This window comes from Ambystoma mexicanum, chromosome 3p (genome assembly GCF_040938575.1).
Source record: "Ambystoma mexicanum isolate Mex_15411 chromosome 3p, UKY_AmexF1_1, whole genome shotgun sequence".
Taxonomy (NCBI): domain Eukaryota; kingdom Metazoa; phylum Chordata; class Amphibia; order Caudata; family Ambystomatidae; genus Ambystoma; species Ambystoma mexicanum.
The window spans coordinates 918,016,747-918,042,811 of NC_090925.1; the positions used below are offsets into that span (position 1 = coordinate 918,016,747).

The following is a 26,065-nucleotide window of genomic DNA, read 5'->3' on the forward strand; positions in this document are numbered from 1 at the left end:
CAATCCATAAAAGCAAAAGTAATATTTAAATACAACAAAAAAACGAAAAAAGAAATATTGTTTTTTTTACACACAAGCATGCCTCTAAGATGAACCTAATTACATTCAAAGATTCCCTCTTCTCATTAAAGCCAAGATTTAAAATCCTACTGCTGCAAAACAAGTACATTTATCAGGCAGCGTTAAAAGGTGCATTGAAGCCGATCTACAATCCTTTATTTCATGTTACTTCCACACTTGCACAGATGTTTTACTCCTAACATCTGTGTACAATGTGCAAACAATCACAAAGCACACGAGAGATTCGCAATCCCTGATTGTATTACATACCGGACAGAAAAACGGCCCAAGAAAGATGATGACCTTAGAGTGACACCGGGCAACCATCTTTGGACGTCACATAGTTAATGGCATAAGGTTCCTTGAGTGCGTTCTAGAGACCCACATAACCAAACAAGCATATCCTGGACTGGGGTGGGTGGGCAGTTTTGGTGTTCTTATATTGAGGACATTCCAAAAAACAACAAGGTCATAGGTCATTGTAGTTTTGATTATATTTGTAAGACCAGCAATAAAGTGAATTTATGATACTGTATCCGTGTCTTTCAACTAAGCAAGCATCAATCGAAAGCACATCATCCTGCAATGGCAGGCCTTCCCATGAACTAGAACTACTGTTTATGTTTTTAAGACAATGGTTGGTGGTGTGAATTAAGGGTATTTCAAGTGTTGTAGCTGGCTGTGTTGTGCACTGGATGTTTGTGTGTTCCTTTGTCACCTCTGCAGATTGTAATCTTTGCAGACCCGTCCCAACCGCTTCCGCCAAGAGTCTGCTACGGGAAGCCCAGTGTAACACTCCTGGGTCCAGTGCCAGAGTCTAAGTGGGGTTTGGGTATCTATGGTGGTAAGTCCGGCTCAGACAAATAATGAAACTGAAGTGTGCCATCACCATTAAAGTAAAATCAAGTACGTATTCCAAGCCCTTCAGCACAGTTTTGAGTCAGGCCAATTCAATCTGTACAATGGTACAATGCTTTTTAAGGATCCAGCAAAGAAACAGCGGAAGTCTCTAGAACATCATACTTGCCAACCCTACCGATTTAGGTGGTAGGATACCACTTTTTCAGCAGTCCTACTGCCTACCGATTTAGAGGCAACAAATACTGATTTAAAAAAAAAGATTTTATTATTTAATTTTTTTTTTTTTTGTTGGCCTGGCTGCCTGAGACCCGGCACAGCATGATCAGCATCCTCTAGTACAGAGCCAGCCTTAGGGGGGGACAAGCCGGGCGACCGCCCAGGGTTCCATGCCCCCGAGGGTGCCATTAGCCCCCTCCACGCCAGCTCGGGGGAGTCTTTCAAGGGCTCCATCGAGCTGGTGTAGCAGGAGAAGGCGCAGCATGCAGGCTTTTGATGTAAAAGGCGCCCACAGCGGCGGGCTAAATGTGCCCCTCTGCCACGGGTGCCTTTGACAAAAGGCACCATTAGCCCCCCACCATGCTCGGGGGAGTCTTTCAAGGGCTCCCCAGAGCTGGCGTGGTGGCAGAAGGCGTGGCAGGCGCCTCATTGTCATTGAATGCACCCGCAGCGGTGGGCTCATTCAATGACAATGGGCTGCTGACGCGCCCTATTCCTATCATTACCTCCTTGCCTGACTATTTTTGAAACTTTAAGATTCCTACAGATTTTTGGTCACAGAATGTTGGCATGTATGGAACATCATCACCTTCCAGAAGAAGCATGTCCTGTTACTCCCAGTCGCTAGCTGTATGTTAACGAAGGGAGCATCATCTAGATGGAACGCTGTATTGATTAAGCAGATTTGGGTCCATTCCATGTCCAAATGCCTAATAATTGGCTATGGTAAACCTGTGGTAAGCCAGAATCTCCCGCTTTAAAATATGTGTCATTGTAATTGGTTATTTATAATGTACTGAATACCCAGAGGTTCCCGGGAATCGGACCTGTGTTGCACCGCAAGCACGTTGCCCCTGAGCTATCCTCCCGCGACTATGTGCATGCCTCTCAAATTTCCTGGAGTGCTGTTGGTTCCCCCAGTTTCCCCTGTGGCCCTTAGGACATTCAATATTTCTTATAATTCCTTGCAGAAATGCTAACATTGACAGGGCAGGGAGCTCCCTCTCTCTGATGGTCATTATATTATCGACTTTCATTTTGGTATTGGGGTAATTTGCCATTAGTCTGCCATCTTTGTTTGTCTAATGGAATAACCTTGCCACTTGCTATGCCCCGTAAATGCACATCTTCTATGTCAATGACCCATTTTGGCGTTTGGGAAAATGTATGGACAGCTGTTCACAGATGCAGCCTCTCCATCTTGCATATCGCTGCCTCCAGAACTGGCAACGACAACTTGACTGCTTAAAAAGAAATGTTTTAGAGTAACACATATAAGCATTTGGGCTTTTATGCTTTGCCCCATCTCTGCGTCCTGCAGGTTGGTACATTTGCAGAAACATCTGCTATTAGGAGGGGATCTATACGGGCATTTCAAACCTTAACAATACTGCTTCAAGAACAGTAGACACGGCACTTAATGGCGTCCTTAAGAAACTGCAGTTCATAACTAAGAGCCCCTTACGCCCAACCTGCTCCCGGTGATAGAATCAGCAATGAGGAAACATTGGTATAAATGAGGAAAACTAGTTAGAGATTCATTAAAAAAGGAAGCTGTAGGTGTTTCCCTTTTGGTGAAATTGAAATGGTTCGGCTTGAAGATCTGTTAGATGAGGGATTTGGCGGTCAGGGAAGCCCGGTGATCAGTGATCCATGTGTTTTTACCACCTAATGTGGCGTGACACCTGCACAGCAACACGTGAACCATCGACCTCACACAACCTCTGTCAAGTTAATATTCCTCTTCTCCAAACCAATCTTCTGGGCATGTTTTTTTTGCAGAATTTTCTGCACTGTAAAACATGCACAGGAAATATTCAGCGATAAAGTCACAGAACACACATATCTGCAGGCTCAAGAAAGCCACATGTGCACCTTGATGTGTGATTCTCGGTTGTATACGAATTGTTCGCATGTCAATTGTTCGAATAACAATTGACCTTCTGCACAATTGACCGAATTTAAACGGTCAATTAGGATATATATCCGGGGGGAAACCCCCCACAGCCCTCCACCCAATCCAACCCCCACCCCAATCCCCCTCCCAATCCCCTTATATTATTATTACACCAACCCAACCCATAATATATATTAAAATGACCATACGGTCAATTGTGCAGAAGGCCAATTAGGACCCCTATTATTCGAACAATTGTGTCATTCGAACAATTGTAAATGAACAATTTGGGTAAAACCGTGATTCTCATCTGGCCAGGATCTAGCCAAGCAAATTGAATATTGAATTTCAGGAGCTTGGACCAGAGACCCAGGAAATATGTCGTCTTAGACCTGTGCAGAGGTGGAAGTCCACACCCGACACCACCCCAGCCACGACCACACCAGCCCCACCAACGCAACCTGTAGTCCCTGTGATCAGGCCAGCTGACCCTGCAGCCTTGCCAGCACCCACAAAGCCACAGCCACTTGGCCGAGCAGCACTGCCAGCACCGACAGAGGCACAGTCAGCTGCCCCTGCAGCCCTGCCAGCACCCACAGAGGCACAGCCAGCCACCCCTGCAGCCCTGCCAGCACCCACAGAGGCACAGTCACCTGCCCCTGTCACACATCTGTCTGGGCCGCCAAGACGGCCACTGGCCACCCCACACCAGCCTTCTAGATATGTCACCCCATCAACGGATGGCAATGCCATTCAGGAAAGCAGTGAGAACACGAAGGGGTCAGTAGACCACACGCCCTACCATCATCCTGCCTTAAGCCCATCAGACCTGCACAGCCCACCTCTACCACCGATCCCCAGCATACAGGACATGGATGCACGCATCCGTAGGATTGAACAACGGCACAAGGAGATGGCTGGTCTTGTGAGGCAGCAGCTGGTACGAGACACGCATTATGCATGAAAGTCTACAGGCCATCGGCCGGCACTGTTCCCATGCCCAGGACTGCTCTACCTGCGCACCGGTCCTGCTTGCACAGAGGGTCCAGGAGGAGAACAAGGCCATCTCTGCACTTGCAGACTCCCTCACCGTTTGCAGGCTGGCCTAGAGTGAAGAGATTTGCCTGGATCTGCCCCCTCCCCCTCCACCTTCTTGTTGCCTGCCAGCTCCCAACTAAGCAGCCAAAGGCACCATTCCCTGCAGCTGTCAGGTTCCCCATGACAGGGCAAGTCTGGTGACAAGGGGTCACAGAAGTGACTCTGAACAATTGTTTCAATGACACAGCTGTATCATAGGGGGTGTGTTGGGGAGGTTGTGTTGGGACGGTTGTGTTGATGAGGGGGTCGTAGGAAGGGTGTTTTTGAGAGGGTGTCTTGTGGAGGGTGTATTGGGGAGGTGGTGGTCGGGAGGGGGTGTTGGGGAGGATGTGTTGGGGAGGGGGTGGTGGGTCACACGTTGTGTCATGGTAATTTTGTTTCTAATACATATAGTTAAGCAAATGAATATATGTCTGGACATTTTATTTTTAAGTGGTCTGCTTTCTTGTTGCGCTGCTTGACATGCAGTGAGTCCCATGGGTTGTGTGCAGTGGATGGGTGATCAGAAGAATTTCTCAATGAGATCCTGGCGGGCTGAATGCCCATCCCTGACAGCCCTGTGTTGGTGTTGTTGCATGTCTACAGCTGGGTTACCAGACATTTGGTTGAAAAAAATTGGTCGACCAGACAAATGGTCGAACCAATTTGATCGAAAACCAAATGGTCGAATTTTTTTATTTTTTTATTTTCACCTTTTTTTTGGGGGGGGGGGTTCCCCCCAACCCCCTTTTTTTCTAAAAACCCTTTTTTGTAAAAAACGAAAACCCGAAAAATAAATATATAATTTAAAAAAAAAATTCGACCATTTGGTTTTGGACCAAATTGCGTCGACCAAATGTCATTCGACCAGTTTTAGGTCGACCAAATGTCTGGACACCCTACAGCTGCATGCCCATCTCCATCGTCAACAGTGTCCTCTGGAGGCATGTCCATATCCGGGGCCAGGGATATGTTGCACCTGATGCACATATTGTGCCACATTTCACAGGCTAGAACTATCTTCTCCACCTTCACTGGCCTGTACATGAGTGCCGCCGCTGAACGGTGAAGGCACCGAAAACGTGCCTTTAACACCCCAAAAGTCTGATCGATGGTCATCTGGGTTCGGATGTGTGTGCAAATGTAGGCAATTTCCTGCTGAGTCTGGGGATCTCTCACAGGGGTCATCAGCCATGGCACCAATGGATAATCAGAATCACCTGCAAGGGATGAGAAACAAGGAGGGCCATTACATGAAAGTGACTGGACAGTGCATACATCTAGCGATATGTGTGTGTGTGTGTGTGTGTGTGTGTGTGTGTGTGTGTGTGTGTGTGTGTGTGTGACACATGCATCTGGGTCTGTGAACTTGATGGCCCTCATTCGCCCTACTGCACCCTGTGACAGGCAATGCTGGTCAGACCATGGGTAGGGCCTGTCTCCCAGGGATGGTTTTATGGGGGTGGATGGGGCTGAGTCGAGATATGCTGGGTATTGTGACATGGCAGTGATGCATTCTGGTGCCCGTAGTGCATTGCATGTGACTGTCCATCGGTGCTCAGATTGTGATGGTGTGTTCATCCATTGACACATGTGGTAGATGCCAGTTCTGGTGCACACAGTCTAGGATGTGAGGGAGCGCATGCAGCCTAAGATGCAAGGGAGCACATGCAGCCTAGGATGGGAGGGAGCACACGCAGCCTACAGTTGCGAGGGAGCGCACACACCTAAGATGCAAGGTAGCACATGTGGCCTAAGATACAATGTAGCACACGCAGCCTAAGATGCGAGGGAGCTCACATGGTCTAGGATGTGAAGGAGCACAAGCGGCCTAAATTGCACAAGCATGGGGGCAGAGGGGGGGTGGGAGGACGGATCGTGGGGGAAAAACAATGCATGTTCAAGAGTGTGAAGGGGCACAAGATCAGGGGGTTGCGTGGAGTATAGCAAGTTAACTCTCCCAAAACCTTCTTACTTGGCGGCTGCAGATAGGAGGGTGAGGTCATCTGCTCTCACTGGGCCACATTACAACATTGGCGGTAGCCATGCCGCTATTTGCAGCATGGCTACCCCCATTCCGGATACCGGGTCCGGGTTCCCTGAATGGGGAAATACCGGTCCATTCCGACCTTTGAGGGCCTGGTATTTCCCCATTCAGGGAACCCGGACCCGGTCCATCCCCATTCCCATTCGAGCCCCCATAGGGCTCAATGGGAATGGGGAGGATGCAAACAACAGGCCCGTTGTTTGCATCCTGGTCTGCTCGCGGAACCCGCTATGGACGCCTGGTTTTACCAGGCGTCCTTACCGGGTCCCGCGAGCAAACCTTGTAATGAGGCGGTGTGGGTTAACGGGGCCGGCAGCTCCATCGGCCCCGTTAACTCCCTGCCGCCAGGGTCGTAATGAGGCCCACTGTCTACGCCACTAGCCCATCACCAACAAACAACTACGTCACTCAACACTGCAGCCTTGTCCTGCGAGGGCTTTGCCGCAGAGGGTCCGTACTTCAGTTCTTATAGGCACGGAAGGATGGACGTAGCAAAGCATGCTAAGTATGCTCTGCCAGCGTCTCCTGCGTACCTGCATCACTCAACACTGCGGCCTTGTCCTGCGACGACTTTTCATGGCATTGTTCCTCATCATTCTCCTCCTCCACTGGCTGTCATCCGGTTGCCACTGATGCAGCATCTGCTCATACAGCAGCACCTCCCGGGTCATTGCTACTGCTACGAATGGCAGCATGGTTGTGTTGGCCAGTGTGTGTGGTGTGGGTGTGGCCCCTTTCAGAAGTCCTAGTGCTCACTGTGTGCAGCTGGGTGCATTTGGTGCACCATGGCCTGTTCCTCCACACCTGGGCCTATTTAGTGCCTGCTCCCTGGTGCCAGTGTTTCTGGCACAGTTTTCCTCGTGGCACCAGCATTTTTCTGCCAGTGTTTCCAGGGAAACCGCTGTCGTGATGCCACCTTGTTACCGTGGTGCCAGTGTTTCAGGCACAGCTTGCGGAGGGTCGCGTATTTTCCTTTCAGTGTGCTATCAGCAACAGTAGCACAGTGAACAATGTTACCACTGGCATTTCCTCTCATAGTAGTGCGGTCCAGAAAAAGGTCTGGTAAATGGAATTACCTGCACTTTATTTCTGGACTGCCACACTTGTAATAACCCCAACTGTTTCTATATTTTTCACCCACTCTAAGTCCAAACATATACTGTTTAAGTCACCAAGACAAATGATTGACGCTCCTTCGTCTGGAATAAAATGTGTTAAAATCACTGATAGGTCAAATAAAAAATTGCTCAGATTAGTTGTTCCAGGAATCAAATATACATTTAGCACCACACATACTCAATGACGAGAATTCAAATCATCCCACCATTTCAATCTAACTGCAAGTATATATGGTCTATTGGTGACAAGATAGTCCATAGCATTGCCCGTTTTTCTCCATTTTGCGGTGGCCTGTTCTGTCTTTCCTCACCTTGTTGCATCTGTTTCATGATTTCTGCACACGTTTTTTCTGCATTTTGCTATGGCCTGTTCTGCCTTTCCTCTGCATCTATTTTCTGTTCTCGTATTTGGCTCTCCATTTGATTTGGAGCTGGTGGTTTACTTTTCCCGGCCACCCTTCACCTGCACCTAGCCCTCTGAGTGCCTTCTCCCTCCCACCCTCTGGTCGCGTCCCCGCTCCCCATTGGTGCGCGATGAGGTCACAGGAAGGAACCTCTCCTTTTCACTGACCCTCCCAGGGCAGCCATACCCGGCCAGCCTGTGAAGGGCCACAGCAATTCTTCCCACTGCTACAATCCAGGTAAGATGATAAGGGTGGGAAACACTACCATAACAGTGCTCCAGTGACCCCCCCGACGTCTTTACTTTACCCTATCAGAACAAAGTCTCTGCCTCACTGTTTGCCTCACTTAAACTGCTATACCATGTGGATGCCACTAGTGACCTGTAGGCCAGCTCCACTGCAACTGCATTTACGTCACATCTTCCTTACTACATATGTCTGATTTTAGAGTGCCTTTCATCCACTACATATGCTTCGAATCTAGAGTGTTATCAAAGCTACTACACATGTATTGCTGAATTTTAGGCATATCAAATGGTTTGAATCTAGATGCATTTTTTGGATGAATTAAATGTTTTGAATCTAGGTGCATTTTGGGTGTATTAAATGTTTTGAATCTGTGCATTTTTGATGCATTACATCTTTTGAATCTAGGTGAATTTTGGGTGGATTAAATGTTTTGACTCTAGGTGTATTAAATGTTTTGAATCTGTGCATTTTGGGTGGATTCAATGTTTTGAATCTGTGCACTTTGGGTGGATTAAATCTTTTGAATCTAGGTGCATAGTAGGTACGGGATAGTCTTGAAGATAGGTGCTCTTAGACACAGCAATTGTTGCGAACCTGTGTGATTTCAGGTGTAGCAGATGTTTAAATCTAGGTGCATATTAGATACAGGATACGTTTTCGAATCTAGGTAAATTAACACATACCATTCACTGTCCAGACACCCTGCACAGCACCTCAAACATACTTGGCAAAACACCTCTGCATTAGAATGCAGCTATGCCATGATAAAATTCAGCCTAGCTGCACAGATAATGTCTCCCTCGCATACTCTCTGGGCTAACTCCCTGCACACACCCACATGCCTGCACAATATGGGTGATATGATATGGCATTTATAACGCGCCTATACACAAGTGTTCAGCAGGGACTTGGCAGGGGACTTGGCCACCCTTACAAACCATTCATACTGGCTAGCTGCACACACGCACTGTTTATCTCTCTGACACATTTCTCATAACTGGACTTCGGTCCCCCAATGGCGTTCCACCTACAGCACGTTGAGAGCATACCAGTGGTGAAAGGTGCTGTACAAATGCCAATTACATTACATTACATGTGCTCTCGCTGCTGTGTCCCAATGTGCCTCTGCCCCTTCTGCACAAGTGCCTTGTGAGTGGGTGTGGTGTACTGCTTTCTTGCCATAGCCTGCTTCCAGGCGATGGGTGGCTGGCGGATGTTTGGCCGGGGGATGGTGTTTACTCTGCTTTAGCAGAGCATGTCAAGTCTGCCAATGTCTTCTTGTTGGTCCTCCAATGTGACGTATTGGTTACGGCATTGGGGAGCGTTTCGACTCTGTACGATTGAACTGTAGTTGTGTCACAGTGTGTCATGCAAAATTGGCCATTGGTGTGGGTTTGACATGCAGACTGGTCATGTGCGACATGTCATGTTCTCAGATTCCGCAGGTTTATCACTCACACTTTCCTTACCAGTAGCCCACTCCTCACCTGATGATTCTGTGTGTGTGTCTTTACGGATTCGTTGGATGAGCTTTCCAGCTTTTCCCTCCAGGCTGTCTTTGTCTTTGTCCTGATGGCCTTGTTCTTCTGTTTGACGAGATAGGGGCGAGCTCCCCCGGAGGCCACCTTGCCTATAAAGCTATTAGCCCGGCGGCGGGGACTCCAGGGAGCCCACCCCAAACCAGGGAAAAGCCTTGCCGAAAAACCCAGGAAGATCTTGTAGCTGTAGTTGTTGGCGTGCGTTGGTATCTGGACTCCAGTACCCAGCATGCACGGGTAGGTAAAGTAGCAATGTATAGTTCCAACATACTCGGGTTCTGAGGGTAACAAACTACACTACCCAGCAGGCACTGGGAAGCAGAGCAGCAATATCCAGTTCCAGCGTAATCGGGGCCATAGATTACGGGACCACAATAACCAGCATGCACTGGTAAGTATTCGTAGCGGATCGAGGAATAAAGATCCAGTGCGGAACAGCACAAGCAGTTCAGTACTCCGGTGCACTCAAACAAAGTAGCGCTCCCAGCATAGAGCGTCTGATGGCAGGTGAGACGCTGTGGAAGGAACGCGTGCAAGAACGCAGCGCCGAGCGCGGCACAACAGCGGGCAGCTGAACACACAGGTAAGCAAATAGAACGGGAGAGGGAAACCGCGAACAGCGGTAACAGAAAGACACGGGCTGACAAACAAGGAAGGAAGGCAAGGTATCACAGAAGAACAATGGGAGGCAGAGAACGAGCGTTGTGTAACTCACGTAAGCAGTAAGAAAGTTGCAACGCACAGGTGTTCTCCATTCCCAGGTACTTGTAGGTACTACAACAGAAAGACTAGACCGCACCTTGCAGTGACTGAGTTTTAGTCATTCTTCCACATCACCCATCTGCTCCATACTTTCCCTGGGCGATATATGACACATGTAGGGCGCATGTGTGGCGGTTTGGGTGCATGTGTGGACACTGATGCTGGATCCGGTTGTTCTCAGGTGTACATGGTGATTTGAGTGCTGCGGTCTACAGTGGAGTTGCTGTTGATCCCTGCTTACTCCTGGTTCATCCCTTATGGCATTTTGGGCATGTGTAGTACTGGCGTGGCGGAATAGTTCAATGTATCTGTCCATTGCTTTGTCCTGCATGCAGGGCTGTGTGTGTGGAGGTGTGCATGTTGGCTATGTGTTGCCATGGCCAGATGTCTTTTTCCATGGGTGTCTCTGGCAGGTGAGAATGTGCAGGCTGTGCCTGGCACTTGTCATTCTTTCATCATAGTTACCGTTTTGTGTGCGGTCACTGTCCCTTTCTGCAGCATGTGTCCACATGTGAAGAAGCTATTGACTGGCCGCTCCCTCACTCGCACTGCTGTTGCAATAGGCTCCCCCCAGGTCGGTGGCCTGTTGCCCGATTCTGGCCTGAGGTCAGGTACTAGGTCTGCATTTATTCCTTTGTGCACTGCAATGTTATGCAAGATGCAACAGGCATCCATGATGTCGCACACAACAAGTGTCCTGTACAGGAGAACACCCCTCGCAAATAGTTTTACCTCCACATAAGTTGCGACTCACTTTGGGCTTAAGTTAGACTTACAACATATATCTTCCTTAGTAAATTATCCCCATAAGGCAATACATTATAATTGATGTTACAACAATGTATAAATAACCTCAATTTAATTCAACAAATATAACACATAAATTAATCACACATGGAAATTTCCCTAAAATATTACACATATCAGACAACAAAAATCAACTAGCACAGACGATAAACACATTAGTTTACGACCCGTCTTTCGAGGTAGCCCGCTAGTTACAATGCTTATGTGGTTGGTACATCACTTGTAATTTATTGTCGCATGTATTTATTCACAGTGAGTTTTGTGTTTTCATACTTTTGTATGAATTATGTGTTTTTAACCATCCATGGAGATTTGTTGTATTTGTGTTGAATGTGTAAGTGTGGCCGATATTATCATAGCACTATGTTAAAAAAGAGGAGATACATCAACAAATTAGTGATATTTTGGCACTCATGGAGGGCCATCAAAATAACATAATTACTGCGAGGGATTTTAACTCCCAATGTGCCGATAACTTGGTGGAGCATTAAATCGAATAATCGAGCCACATTCTGTTGCCACTTCATGGCTTCCCGGGGCTTAACATTACTTGTAGCATCATCGAACTCTGTATCAGTGTATCAGCTCAAGTAGTATCCTGGAAAAGAGGTACACAATCTTTGTGATTAGACCACGTGTTTGTTACAAAGAACCTCTGGATAAATACTTCTAATATACATGAAGGTCATGACAGATTGATGGAAAAATGTACGGATGCTCTTGCAAATGTATTGAGGGGAACTGACCCATTAGGTCGTTGTTGGAGTTTGATGCAAATAACTCATAGTCAGAATGGTTTCTAGAATCTTGTCTGAGCTCGCAGGAAAAGGGAAAATGCTTGTACGCAATCCCTATATTCATGTATACGATCAAAGGATCACTTGCGCAAAACAATGGAAATGTGCTATGATAACAAATATTACCAGATTGTATCTCCTGGGATCTCCCGTGTTAAGTGTGGGAAAAAAAGGTGTACCAGTCCTATAAAAACCTGATTAAGAGGCTAAAAGCTAGCCCATTTAATGCTGCAAGCCAAAATATGCTTCTGGCACTTAAAGAGAAAAACTCTTCTACATTTTGGGAATTTACCAACAAAATCTCACAAAAACAGAATGAGTCTCAAATACGATTCCAGAATCGATCTTGGTAACTTATTACCAAAAACCCTTTGCACCTGGATTCCTTACTGAAACCAACCAAATCATGGGTATTAAGTTGTGTTTTGACTGGACAATAGTGTTCTCTATCAAAAATGTCTTGGAAGTAGCCAGTACATACAAGCTTCCCTCTGCGTGGCATTCTTCTATCACCATCCCGATTTTTTAAAAGGGTAATAGAATGAACCCTTTGAATAACCGGCCTATAGCCATCTTAGTTGCCCCTAGTAAGGTGTTTGCTTCCCTTATTTTGAAGGTGTTGGACACAAAGGTATCTAAATGTAACCTCCTCTCTAAATGCCAAGTGGGGTTCCGAAAAAGGCTGGCCACTGTTCTAGACGGCACCATACTTGCACATCTAAATGCAACTAAACACTTTGGCCAATAGCCGCAGTCTATGCCAATTTAAATCAAAAGCATGGATATGTCCAGAGCTTTCGATTGCGTAGTACACAAAAGACTATGGGCCAAACTGAAAATTGGGAACTACCTGTAACTTTGGTACAGAAAGTCATGCAGACAGTAAAACTACATGCAGACACTAACACCAGGATCAGAGTGACTGAAGATGGTAGTTGATCTCGCCCTATGGAAACCTTTATAGGGCTAAGGCAAGGGGTTCATCCTTGCACTGTTATTATTGAATTTGTATTCATCTGATTTAGAGGACCTGTGGTCTTCTACTAATGCAATTCTGGCAAAATTGGGTGTTCTTCGGATTCATTGGCTTGCTTTTGCCGATGATTTACTTTTGTTCGATCATACCCCCATTGGCCTCCAAAGGAAAATATCAATTTTTTCATCATATGCAATTGATAATAACTCTTTAGTTAATGGCACCAAATCAAAGATCATAATTTTCTCTAACAAATGATGGCCTAAACGTATGACCTGGACTGCGGATGATCACAACTTGGAGCGAGTAAAATCCCTCAAATGTTTGGGATTTAATATCCCAAAAAACCTCTCAGTAAACAGCTTTCAAAAGAGCATTAGAGCAAGGATAGTTCCCCTGACTGCCCAGCTGAAGCGTATTTCCTGTACATATTATACATTTTCCATCATACCAGCTATTAAGTATTCCCGAACCAAAATTGTTCTGGCACTTATGTATGGTTTAGAGGTGGTCCTATGTGATATGGCACCCCTCTTAAACAAATTAGAGGGATTCATATTAGATTGGCAAATTCTTTCCCGAATTGTATTATATGACATGAGTTAGGATTGTTTTCTCTATTGTCCTGTGGAAAAAACGTATCATATATGCCAAAATACTTGACACTTCTTCTGCAAGTCTGTTCCAGCATCTGAATACAAATCTAAAAATAAAGAAAATTGAAGCATTACATAAGTGTGTCTATCCATTAAATAATGTCTTCGAAGAAATGGGCACTGATGCACATGCATTGACTTCAAATCCCAATAAAGTTCAAACAAAATTATACAATAGAGACTGCTGTCAAACCATTAATAACTTAAAATCATATTCCCTGTATAGGGAATATTCTTTAATTATTCGAAAGAGGGAGTGTTTATCAAAATATATTTATTTATTCCCTTACAATAACAAGAGAAACACTTTCATGCTGATTGAGGATAAAGGAAAAGGATAAAGAAACCAACAATCAACGGAGGACAAAATATATTGTCTATTTCTTGTTTTATGATAAAGAGATAGGTATCTACGTTTTGTTAAAATCAAATAGTTTTTGATAAATACAAAATAAAAAAATGAAAAAAATAACAAGAGAAATTGGTATTTGATGTTTAAATTTAACCAACTACCCACGCTAGAATTGTTGGGTCCTAGACTGGGTATTCCTAAAAACCAAAGAACCTGCCGTTGGTGCAATGATAGCCTCGAGATGGAAACACTAAAACATCTCGTTATCACCTGCAGGAAGACAAGCTCTCTGAGAATTAGACATTTTGTCTACACCCCTTTTATGGATAAAGGAGCGGTCCTGTGGGGTAGGTTGATGCTAGGTGACAACGTCTCTTTGATTTTAGCACTTTGAAGCTTCCGTCAAACCTTTTTCGCAACACTGCCTCCCAATCCTTTACTCCACCTCTAGCAGGATTAATGCCAAATTCGAAAGTAAGGAAGTAAGGCAAATATTTTTTTTTATCCAGTGAAATTAGCCACAATGCTGCAGTATCATAAATATCCTCAATCATTCAGGACAACCGGGTTAGGCGGTCTCGGTTCAGCTTAACACGGAGGGCTGGTTTGAGGTAACCCATTCCAGTCATTAACCCTTCCTGTTCTGAGCTCCTTTTTGGGTGTGAGTGCATCAGGAAGGTGCAGGTATGCCGAATGGCAGGTATGACATAGCACATGTATCAAATTCCTCCCCAATTAATGGGCAGCCATGGGTATATATAGTGTACCTGGATTGAGTGAAGGTGAAATCAGTGTCAAATGCAAACGTGACATTATTGATGACTATACTGGCATCGGTCGAAAGGTAATATCAACACTTACTGTTTCCCATGAATAGTGGGACATAGCATATAAAGCTAGTAGCCTGCGATGAAAGGTGAAGTGCTGCTGGCCTCCTTGATACCTGGACCGGGGTGGGAAATTTGGAGGACCAGTAAACCCCTTCTGGGAATGTGAATCACTAGAGGGTCTGGGACCTTGGGATCGGGTTAACAACTTCAGATCCAGGCAGACATCCCTCCAGTTGAAGGGAATGGGTGCTATAGGGAACTTGGGTGATAGATCTTGTGGAAGATGCGTGCAAACCCAATAATCTGATCCATTAACGATGCAGGAGTACTGCCAGGCAAGGTGATGGTATGTGTTCTCACTGTGAACCAAAGGGTGAGCATATGGACAATTGCATTCATGACATATGCTTTTGAAAGCAGCAATCACAGTAAGTCAGAGACAAATCAATAAACCAACAACAATTTAAACATTAGTCAGGTTAACTGATATGATGTAGGTGCCAGGGACCATCACCCGGTTGTCACATCCCAGAGTAATTTGGTTTCATGCGCGAGTAAAAAATCTCAATGAATGGGGTTCGAGTTCAGTTAGTGTGGGAAAGATATGTTTGCATGCAGAAAATTGCCAAGTCTTATCAGTTCAGGGCACGAATGCCTGTGGTTTCAAGGCTGGGGAAAATGTCAATGTTACAAGAGTCTCTGCCAGGATTGGGCATTAGGCTGCAATGGAGGAATGTTCAAGCAGTTCAAAATGTTTGTGGCTATATCAAGGCAGCATACAAATTTGGTTCAGCTAGAGATATCCATTGTACCAGAGCCATAAACCCAGAATGGTCATCAAGACAAAGAGAATGACCAAGAGAGGATAACAACAGTGTCGAAACACAGCCGGGGCTGGCTTATCAGTTCATGCAGCTTCCAATCCTTGCCAGTGCACTACCACATCTGGGAAGTGGATCGTTGTCCAGCGGACAGGTCCAGCAGTGTGTGGGTTTACCTGCAGGCACTCCTCTCCTGATCACTGGCCCCATAGCAGCCCTTTGCGGGACGATAAGGCGTACCTTCTCGGACCTTGGTGGTGAGATCTTGTGGAGTCAAGCGCTGGAGATGGTATGCTAGAAGGGGGACCTGGATCAGACTTGTTTGCTGTGCAGCTTCAGTCATCTGATGGAGGAGCCTGAACAGCAGCTCCTGCAGAGACCCCACGATGGTACACAAGCTGTGGAGTAGAAGGTCTTGGCTCAGCACCTGCACATACAAGTGTGCTGGGAGTGGTGGAGTCTGCTTGCGTCATTGCCCATGGGTGGCCTGAAGTATTGGATTGAACTGTCAATGGCAGGGTTGGGGCGGTGGTTGGAACTCTGGTGGATGTATCAGCGGATGCAGCTGGACTGACTCTCAGCAGCTTCTCTAGTTTGCCCTATCCCCAGCTACTGTCAGCAGGTACTGGGATCTTGTGGCAGTCGGTAGCATGTGTCCAGGAATCAGGACGGAGCACTTCACAGTGGTCTGTGTCACTAGTTTTTGACTAAGGCACAACAATAATTAAGAACAGGCTCATCTTCCAGGTGTAAATTCAGAAGGGGTGGGGCTACCAGGGGAGCAGTTCTGATACGCATGAGGCATCTTGTAATAATTAATGTGCCAACAGACTCTGCTTATGCTGCAGGTTGTTGCGTCTGGCAAACAGTGCTAGAGGCAGTGCCTGGGGCCACTTTAGCCCTGTTTCCTAATGCACCTTTGTTAAGGCAGGGCCAAAAGTCCCAAGTATACCAGAGGAACTGGAGTCAATCTGAACTAGACTGAATGACAAAATGGGCAACGTGCAAAGCAAAACTCAGCTTTTAAGTAGGGAGAGCATACAAGCATTAAAATCTTGTGTCTTTCAAAAAACGAAAACAAAACAATCATTTAAGTACACCAACCTCATCAGCACTGGCATCATAACATATTTACATTTACAAAAAAACAACGGGGATTGGGGCTATAGATCACATAGGGGTTGAACATTTGATTGGGTTAAACATATCTGATGGCTCCACCGAGACACCCTTATTTCTATAAAGGTAAAAACACATCATCTCTATGTTACAGGATTGGCTGGCATGTGATTTGAAGGGCTGCGTGACACAATAGGTTTTGATAGGCTGGCATCTCACTAACCAACCTTGGACACTTGACAGGTTGTCAAGATATGAGCCAGACTTGGTGTAAAGGGAGAAAGGACCATGGACAGCCTTTGTTCATTTAAAGAAGATACCACCCCTCATCCTCAGGCCATGAGAATGGGCAATCCCTTTGTACTTGACCTTGCAGGGTGCGTCATGTTTCTGCATCTCTGCCTCTGCATAGCACTGTCAACAGACCTGCAGGGTATTTTCTACTGGAATCCGTACAAATATACAAAGAAAAAAAAACAAACAAGAGAAAATGACGAATGTGGCATTGGAAAAAAAAACTAATGGAAGAAATGTCGATTAAAGGGAGAGGGGTTGCAGGGGTGTCCCCTGCTCCCCTTGATTGACATTCCGGGATTTCGCGGCTGTCCCGTGCTTCCCTAAAAAGGAAAGTGGAGGACAAGTAAAGTTGTTTTAAAAAAAAGGTCAGGGTAGGTCAGTATTTAAGCAGCTGCCTGCAGGATCACAGGGCTCTTGCATTGAGTTTGCTGCCAGCCCTTTTGCCTTGAATCTTGTAATTCTGCTGTTTCCTGGTGCTACCAGAACCTGCTCCTGCTCTTCTTCCAGTGCCCTGTGCTCCCTGCCTGGCAGCCCAGCTTCTCTGCCTACTCTCCCCTGCCTTCTGCCCCCTGCCTTTGTGCTGCCTGCACTGCAGCCCTGCTCCCCTGCTTGCAGTCTCCTGTTCCCTGTCTGCAACCCCTTGCTCCCTACAACCAATTATCTTGCGCCATGCCTGCAGTTCCTTGCTCTGTACCTGTAGTCTGTGTTTACTGGTTTTAGCTTCCGAGATTCCAGTCCTGAGTTTCCTTGTTCTCTGTCTGCAGTTCGGCCCTTGTTGTTCTAGCCCAGAGTTACAGTCCCTTGTATTTCTGTTACATGCTACAGTTCAGTTATCCTAGTCCAGAGTCTTAGTCCGGAGTTTTCTTTTTTCCTGGTCTACAGTTCATTCCGCTGTTCCTTGATTCCGGTCCATAGTTTCTAGTCTGCAGTTCCAGTCTTCTGTACCATTGCACTTAGATTTTCTACTTGCTTTTCCCCTTTTATTCCTGGTCTCAGTCCTGAACCTTGCTTGCATTTACTGCCTATTCTTCCCTAGATATTTATGTTACAGTTCTTGTCCTCACTCATGCTTCTGTTATTCCTTTGTTAAGAGTTTGGCTGTTGGGTTTCTCAGCAGGCAATCGCTGTCCCTTCCTTTGTCTCATTTTAATTGTAGTCCATTGTGAATTTAATGTAACAGTGTATTGCGTTCTGTTACCTCAGAGGGCATCCGCTGTAGGTTCTGGCTAAACCCATACCGGCTTGTCTCGTGGGCCAAGACACCCTAGGGCAGGTTTGTGCCCCAGGGCCAAGACACAGAAGTCATTCTTTCTGCCCCCTTCCATGGGCTTGCAAGGTGTGGTGCCTGTAAAAGTAACTTACACAGAGGCATTGAGCTTCCGTTATATCTGTGGGTAGTCTCTAGCCCAACCTGTGTATACACCCCTAGTGGGATTCCTCATTGTTTGTCCAGTGCATATTTCCCAACCCTTCTTGTTCACCATTGAGGTCTGCCCTTTCTTTCTGTTCCGTTGTTCAGAATGACCTTGTCTATTTGCGGCCCCTTTAAGAAGAGGACACACACACCAAGGCGGGATGAGGGCGGAAGGGGAGGGACAAGGAGGGAAAAGGCCAGTCGGAATGTAGGAATGAATAAAGAAGGTTGAGATAATCCGAGGCTGCACGTATTTCTTAAACGTGTGTGCGCGAGTGATTGGCAAATGATCTCCCCATAACAACTGGCCACAAAGCCGACATGAGCCCTCGCTCTGAGGCAGCATCAGAGGGCCCGTGAGCCCAGCAGAGGTGGGCCTGTGTGCCCGGCAGTGTACGTGGGTCCGTACGACCAGTACAATTGGTGGGCCTGTGTGCCCTGCAGAAGAAGTGGACCTGTCAGAGGGCCCGTAAAACCAGCAGAGGTGGGCCCGTGTGCCCGGCAGTGTACGTGGGTGTGCACGCCCAATACAATTGGTGGGCCCGTATGCCCGGTGTATTACGTGGGCCCGTGTGCCCAGCAGGACGCTTGGGCCTGTGTGCCCTGCAGAAGGCACGGTCCTGTGTGCCCAGCAACACACGTGTGCCCGTGCGCCCAGCAACACACGTGGGCCTGTGCGCCCGGCAAGACACGTGGGCCCATATGCCCAACGAAGAACGCAGCCCAGCGGCGCCAAAGCTGCTGCGAGCCTCCCCACAGCAAAACGGGCCAGAGGCGTTCCAAAACTCCAGACGGCTGTCACTCTCCGTCGACCCCGGCGGGAACAGGAAGAGAACGGATCATCGCGGACGCATCCGCTACCAAGTAAGGAGTCCCGGCAGGGACGGGAGGGAGAGAAAGGAAGCGGAGATCACGGACCCAAGACCCCGTGTTTCCCATTGAGTGACAGAAGACCCCGTGTCTCCCATCTTGTGACATTCCAAAAAAAAAAAACAGAAACAGTCAACACCCAGTGGCCCCAACTAAAAGCAACAGAAAGTGACTAGTCAAGGTGTGCACACGCACCTGCACACTGCGCAATCTATGCCACGGTACCTGCGCCTTCACACCAGACACCCAGTACTCTACGACTCAGAGTTAAATAAAAGGTGAGCCCCAGAGCACCACCTGAAACCTGAGTAACATTGAATCTTTACGCCCAACACCGAGCCAAAGACATTGCGTCGCAACCAGCAGCGCCACCATGTCAGCTCCAGACGCAGCCGATGCCAATGCCCAGCCACCACTACCAGGAAGCCTCTCCTCACACCTCAACCTAATGAGAAGGCCCACACCTTTCACATTGAACCCACACCATGACCAGGGCCAGCGCTGGGCAGAATGGGTCGAAGAATTTGAGGACTTTGTAGGTGACATTGGTACACAAGAACCACCCAACATAATAAGCATTTTCACTAATGTCGCAGGGAGAGAAATAAAAAACATCATACGAACAATCCCTCCACAGGACCGCAACATCTATGCGAAACTTCTAGAAGCCATCAATGAAACTCGTCATAACACCCAATCGGGACTATGAGCGGTATACTTTCAATCAATGTGCCCAACTCCCTCATGAATCGATAGGGGAATTTGTCATCCGCCTTCAAAGAAAAATCACCAAGTGTGACTTCGCCAATTTTAACGACGACGAAGCAATCAGGCTACGCATAATAGAAGGGTGCATATCTTCAATGTTAAGGAAACACCTCCTGAAATACCTCTCTCTCTCAGAGAAGTACTGGATTTGGCCAGGGTATGAGAAAGAATTGACGTCCAGGCCGCAGCCATTGAAAACCCCAAGAAGGGTGACATCATTGCAGCCATAAACCCCTACACCTGATACCCAAACCCGCAAAACAGAACATCTCCCAGATACGCACCACAACGTACACAGAGCGACCGCCAATGCTTCCGCTGTGGATTTGAGTATCCACATCAAGGACAGTGCCCTGCTATTGGCCAGCGGTGTCTACGATGTGGGCAGGAAAACCATTTCCAAGTGATGTGCATGGAACAGCTCCCTGAAGGGAACCCAACCTGCCAGCAAGCTGCCAACCATACACCAGAGATGCACAGAGAACAACATCACCAACGCTCCATCGAAAGAGGGGTAACCTACCCCATGAACAACTACCAACGCCCAAACACTGTGAGAGCACTGGAAGGGCTACAAATTGAACCTGATAGGAAAGATCATGAACTATATGACATCCGCCAGTGTGACCCAATGCAAATACCAGAGCAAGGAAAGACATACATGAGAGATCCCCTGCCGCCTCACAAGCAAGACAGCCATTTTTTATCCTTCCCGCAGGACAGATTTCAATGTGACCTGACACATCGCAACCTCACAGTAACTTCCACAATTCATAAGGAGCCCTTATGTAGGTCGCTGTCTCCTCAGCTACCGAACAGCCAGAGCCCTAGTGCTGATTGATCTACGATACAACCAGTCGGAAATAACAAAAGGACGCCCATCAACAAACTGTTCGAAGGAGTAGGCATGCTCAAGAACTCTGTTGTCAAGCTACACATTGACCCTGAGATCTCGTCAGTGCCACAACACCCCCGCAAAGTGGGCTTCCACCTCCAGGCACAAGTGTCAAGGGAGATTCAACTCCTCCTTCTCAATGACATCATAGAAAAGGCAGAAGGACCGACACCATGGGTATCCCCCATAGTAATAGTGCCCAAGGACAACGGACGTCTACGCATATGTGTCGACATGCGCATCCCGAACACCGCCATCCAAAGAGAGAGACACCCAGGCCCAAGCCTGGAAGACATGCTGATCAGGCTTAATCAAGGCACACACTTTTCAAAACTAGACCTCAATCAGGGCTATCACCAGCTCGTCCTAGACCCGTCTTCAAGAACCATCACCACCTTTGCAACACACGACGGGCTGTTTAGATACAAGCGGCTCAATTTCGGCATCGCATCTGCCACAGAAATCTTTCAAGAGACAATCAGGCGCCTAATCTCTTCTGAAACAAATGCTCTAAACTACAGCGATGATATCTTGATCTTTGGAAGAGACCAACAACAGTACGACAGAGTCCTCGTAGCCGTCTGCAAGACCCTCCAAGAAGCAGGGCTAACATTAAATGAACCCAAATGTGACATCAACAAGACCAGTCTCAAATTCTTCGGTCATATATTTTCAGACAGAGGCATAAAAGGCAACCCAGACAAGATAAAAGCCATAACCGACCTCCAGGCCCCCACGTCAACGGCAGAACTACGCTCCTTCTTAGGAATGGCGGATACTGTGCACGCTACCTCCCAAATTACGCCACGATCACCGACCCACTTCGGGCTTTCCTGAAAAAAGACCAGCCATTCATCTGGGATCTACACTGCCAGGCGGCATTCGCGACCATAAAAGAGAACCTCACCAGCCACCGCCAGTTAGCATACTTTCATCCAGAGTGGCACACCATCATTACAGTAGACGCCAGTCCAGTTGGTCTTGGAGCTATCCTAGCCCAGACTGACACCAAATACAGCACACGGCATGCGGCTGTGGCATACGCCAGCTGCGCCCTATCCCACACAGAGAGGGCTTATTCTCAAGCTGAGCGGGAAAGCCTTGCTGCAGTTTGGGACTGCGAGAAGTATCACCACTTTGTCATTGGCCGGGAATTCACTCTCGTAACAGATCATCAAGCACTCCTTTCGATATTTGGGAATCCCAAAACTAAAATGCCTCCCCGAATTGAGCGCTGGGGGATAATACTACAAGAATAAGACTACGTGATCATCCACAAACCTGGGGGAGAAGCCAACCCAGCAGACTACCTATCCAGGCACCCACTGATGGGAAATGATGATGCCCTAGCCCATGAGGCTGAAGAATACATCTCGTATCTATCCTCCAATGCCATGCCATCGACGATATCAACGACAATATTTGCGGAAAGAAGCAAGGCCGACCCGACAATCCAAGCTGCCATCCACCTCACCCGCACCAACAAGTGGAGAGAACGCCAAGAAAGAGGAAACATAGGGGAGGGGGCAGACAAGAAAGACCTCGATCGACTAGCCAAAATACACAGAGAACTGGTAAACACGGACCAAGGCATACTGCTACGTGGAAACAGACTAGTGGCTCCAAAATATCTAAGAAAGACCCTAGTAACAATAGCCCACAAAGGCCACAGGGGGAATCGACAACACGAAAAGATCCTAAGGAATAACATCTGGTTCCCCTACATGGATGCCGTAGTGGAAGACAATTTGGCACACTGCAGGCCCTGCCAACTAGCAGCAAAGGGGTCAGCCCGGAACCCCCTACAACTGACAACACTTCCAGCGAGACCCTGGAAAAAAGTTTCCATGGACTACTACGGACCCCTGGAAGAAGGAGGATACCTACTGGTAATCATCGACGAATACTCGAGATTCACGTTCATCAAACAAACACCGTCGACATCATTCGCTGAAACGGCACCCATCATAGACAAACTATTCAGTGAATGGGGCATCCCGAACATCGTCAAAACAGACAATGGATCCCTATTCCAAGGACGTGAATTTGCCAAGCTTGCAGACCACCTCGGCTTCCAACATCAAAAGGTCACACCACTCTGGCCCCAAGCCAACAGAATGGTGGAGCTGTAGCGGAGCAAGTACCCCAAGCGCAAGCCATCTGCAGTATGCTCAGAAGTTACAGGAACACTCAGCATGACACAACGGGGAAACCACCAGCCGAGCTCATGGTGAGATACCGACCTCGAACACGCATCCCTCAGTGGGAAGACTACACACCAGAAGAGGATGCAGCCATAAGGAAACGAGAAGCCGAGAAGAAGAAGAAAGCCAAAGAATGGGCTGACAAAAAGAGAAAAGCGAAAGACCCCCAGCTGGAAATAGGACAAACCGTCCTAGTCTGACAAATCCAGAGAAAGAAAACAGACACCCGCTACAACCCAGAACCTCGGATCATCACAGCCACGGCAACTGGAGAACCAGGAGACATCACCAGGAATGCCTCATTCTTTAAAAGACTGTATCTCGATGATCCAGAGATACAAGAGACAGCCGCTGAAGACCCAAGTGATGAGAACGATGTAGATCCCCCAGTTGAAGCAAATGGCGAAAGCAGAGAATCTCCAGGCAGACCCCACAGAATAGTGAGGAGACCAGTGAGACTCATCGAACAGATGTGACCCCAGCTTTCATGTTTCATGTTAAGCACGGGGGAGGTGTTGTACGTGACTAAAGGGACGCGGCCCCTTTAAGAAGAGGACACACACACCAAGGCAGGATGAGGGCGGAAGGGGAGGGACAGGGAGGGAAAAGGGCAGTCAAAATGTAGGAATGAATAAAGAAGGTTGAGATAATCTGAGGCTCCACGTTTTCCTTATACGTGTGTGCGCGAGTGATTGGCGAATGATATCCCCATAACAGTTATATTTGTGGGTAGTCTCTAGCCCAACCTGTGTATACACCCCTAGTGGGATTCCTCATTGTTTGTCCAGTGCATAGTTCCCAACCCTTCTTGTTCACCATTGAGGTCTGCCCTTTCTTTCTGTTCCGTTGTTCAGAATGACCTTGTCTATTCTTCCTTATAGTTTACCCGCCTACTGTATGCGTTTTGTCTGCCCCCTTACATCAGCACAGCCACCCCAAACTTACCTGGGTGTTCTGTGCAACTCCTGGCACAGCAGCCTATGTCAGTGTGTACATTTAGGGAGTGTTGCAGGTGTCCTCTCTCATGCTGGCTCCTAATGAAGTCAGTGTTCTCCAATGATAAGTCACATGCTACAGGAATTAGCTCCTATTTATTGGTATTGATATTGAAATGTGTGTTGTGTTTTCTGTTTCCACCGGGGACACTCTTGAGTTATTCTTCATGAAGTTTATTGCTTGCTATTTTACTGCACCTGATTAACAAAGACTGGTTGTATTCTTATAAACCTTTAATTGATCTGGGAGTATCCCATTTGCATCTTGGGAATTTCTATTGTGTGCCTTTGTTCTGCCGTTCCCATCCTCCCCATCTCATTCTAACCTTGCCTCTAATTGCCAGCTACCGTCTGAGCTCTGCACAGCTCTGCATTTCTCTCGAAGTCTTGTAGCCTTTGTCTATTTAAAAGCACGCTGCGGCTTTCATTTTTAAGAAGATGGCTGCCCAATTACACCCTAGTTTCTATGTTAGTGATCTATACTTGCATGTCATTCATGTTGCATTCAACGTATACATTGGTTCTGTTAGTGTTCTTCATGTCTTGTGGGTGCTATGTTAATATTATTAATGTATAAATGCATATTTGACCTAGTGTACGTGTTCTTCATGTGGAGTGCATGTCTACTTCATGTCCAATGCATTTGCTTGTAACTGTTGCAATGTTAGCTAGACTGCTTAGGCCATCTTCAGCTTCGATTGTCTCTATGCCCTGTCGCACCTGCCTTGGACAAGTGTGGTACGGTTGTCTTACTGAGTAGCTGTTTCTCACCTTTGCGGTATTGGATCTGGGGCAGGACAGAAGCTATCGATGAAATAGTCCTCTGCCACCCAACACCTTTTACAACCTGAACTTTAGATCACCATTTCAGTGTTCTACTGTGCCGCTCAACTGCAATGGTACGCACAGTGCAACTGCTGAGAAACACTGAATGCCTTGCACACTTCTCTAACAATCTGACCAGTGGAGTGGGAACATTGATCACTATATATGATGAGTGGGAGTTTAAACCGGGGTATGAACTCAGATAACAATTTCTTTGCAACAGTGACAGCATCTGCCTTTTCTACATGGGTGCGATTCCATCCAACCTGAGAAAACATCAATGATCAGAAGACAGTAACTAAAGGGCTGGCATGTGAGGAGCTGTATGAAATCTGCCTGCACTTTTAAGAAGGGTCTCTCATATGGACCAGAACACACACCTCGTCCACCTGCATCACCAATAGGGAATGTGCGTACAAGATCACGCTGCGGTGGTACTATCCGCCCCTCAGTCTTCACCATGTGAACCCCCAGGTGGATCCTTCTTGCTGGAGAGGATGCGGCCACCCAGGCTCCTTCTTCCACATGTGGTGGGCTTGCCCGAAGATCCAACCAATCTGGAAAGCTTGCCTAGGGTCCATCACACAAATTACCGGAACAACGATTCCCCTGGAACCAGAACCGGTTTTGCTGGGAGCGCCAATTCCCAGGACCTACCCGCGCTCCGGACCCAGAGCGAAACTACTAACCCACTGCCTACTAGCAGGGAAAACGGTGGTGGCCCGAGCTTGGAAAACCCCGGAAGGCCCTCACATAGCCCAATGGTGTATCAAACTTTGGGACATTTTGGTAGCGGAGAAAATGACAGCAGTGCAAGTGGGAACTCTTCATCGTTTCCAGAATATCTGGGCCCCAGTGCTGGAATTCGACCAGCGCTTCCCCGCCCTGACCTATAAACCTACCGGGGCCCGCTGGATCTTAAAAAATCAGGAGATCCCGGAGGAAGATACATAGACGCTGGGGCCCTATCTGAACAGCCCAGGAGGGAAGACCCCGCCTACAAGGCCTAAGGGACAGTTGGACCAAGGGGAGGGGGGGAGGAGGAAACGCAGGGGGGGATAAAAGACTGGGGAGCAACATGCCTAAATAACCACTGCTTATAATGTTTGTACTTGTCATCCTGCCTTGATTTAAAATAAACAAAGTTTTAAAAAAAGAAGGGTCTCTCAAGTACTGGACTTGAAGAAAGCTTTGTTTTCACTGCTCACCC

General features: G+C 47.3%; 1 protein-coding gene across 1 annotated transcript in view; it reads left to right on the top strand.

Annotated features, from left to right (window-relative positions):
- Positions 1 to 22,998: 22,998 nt before the first annotated feature.
- The window catches only part of LOC138580007 (vomeronasal type-2 receptor 26-like), a 72,326-nt gene continuing 69,259 nt past the window's right edge, over positions 22,999 to 26,065 (top strand). Inside the window, exon 1 of the mRNA XM_069650238.1 lies at positions 22,999 to 23,229. Within this exon, the coding sequence (XP_069506339.1) occupies positions 22,999 to 23,229 (231 nt within the window). The remainder of the gene's footprint in view (positions 23,230 to 26,065) is intronic.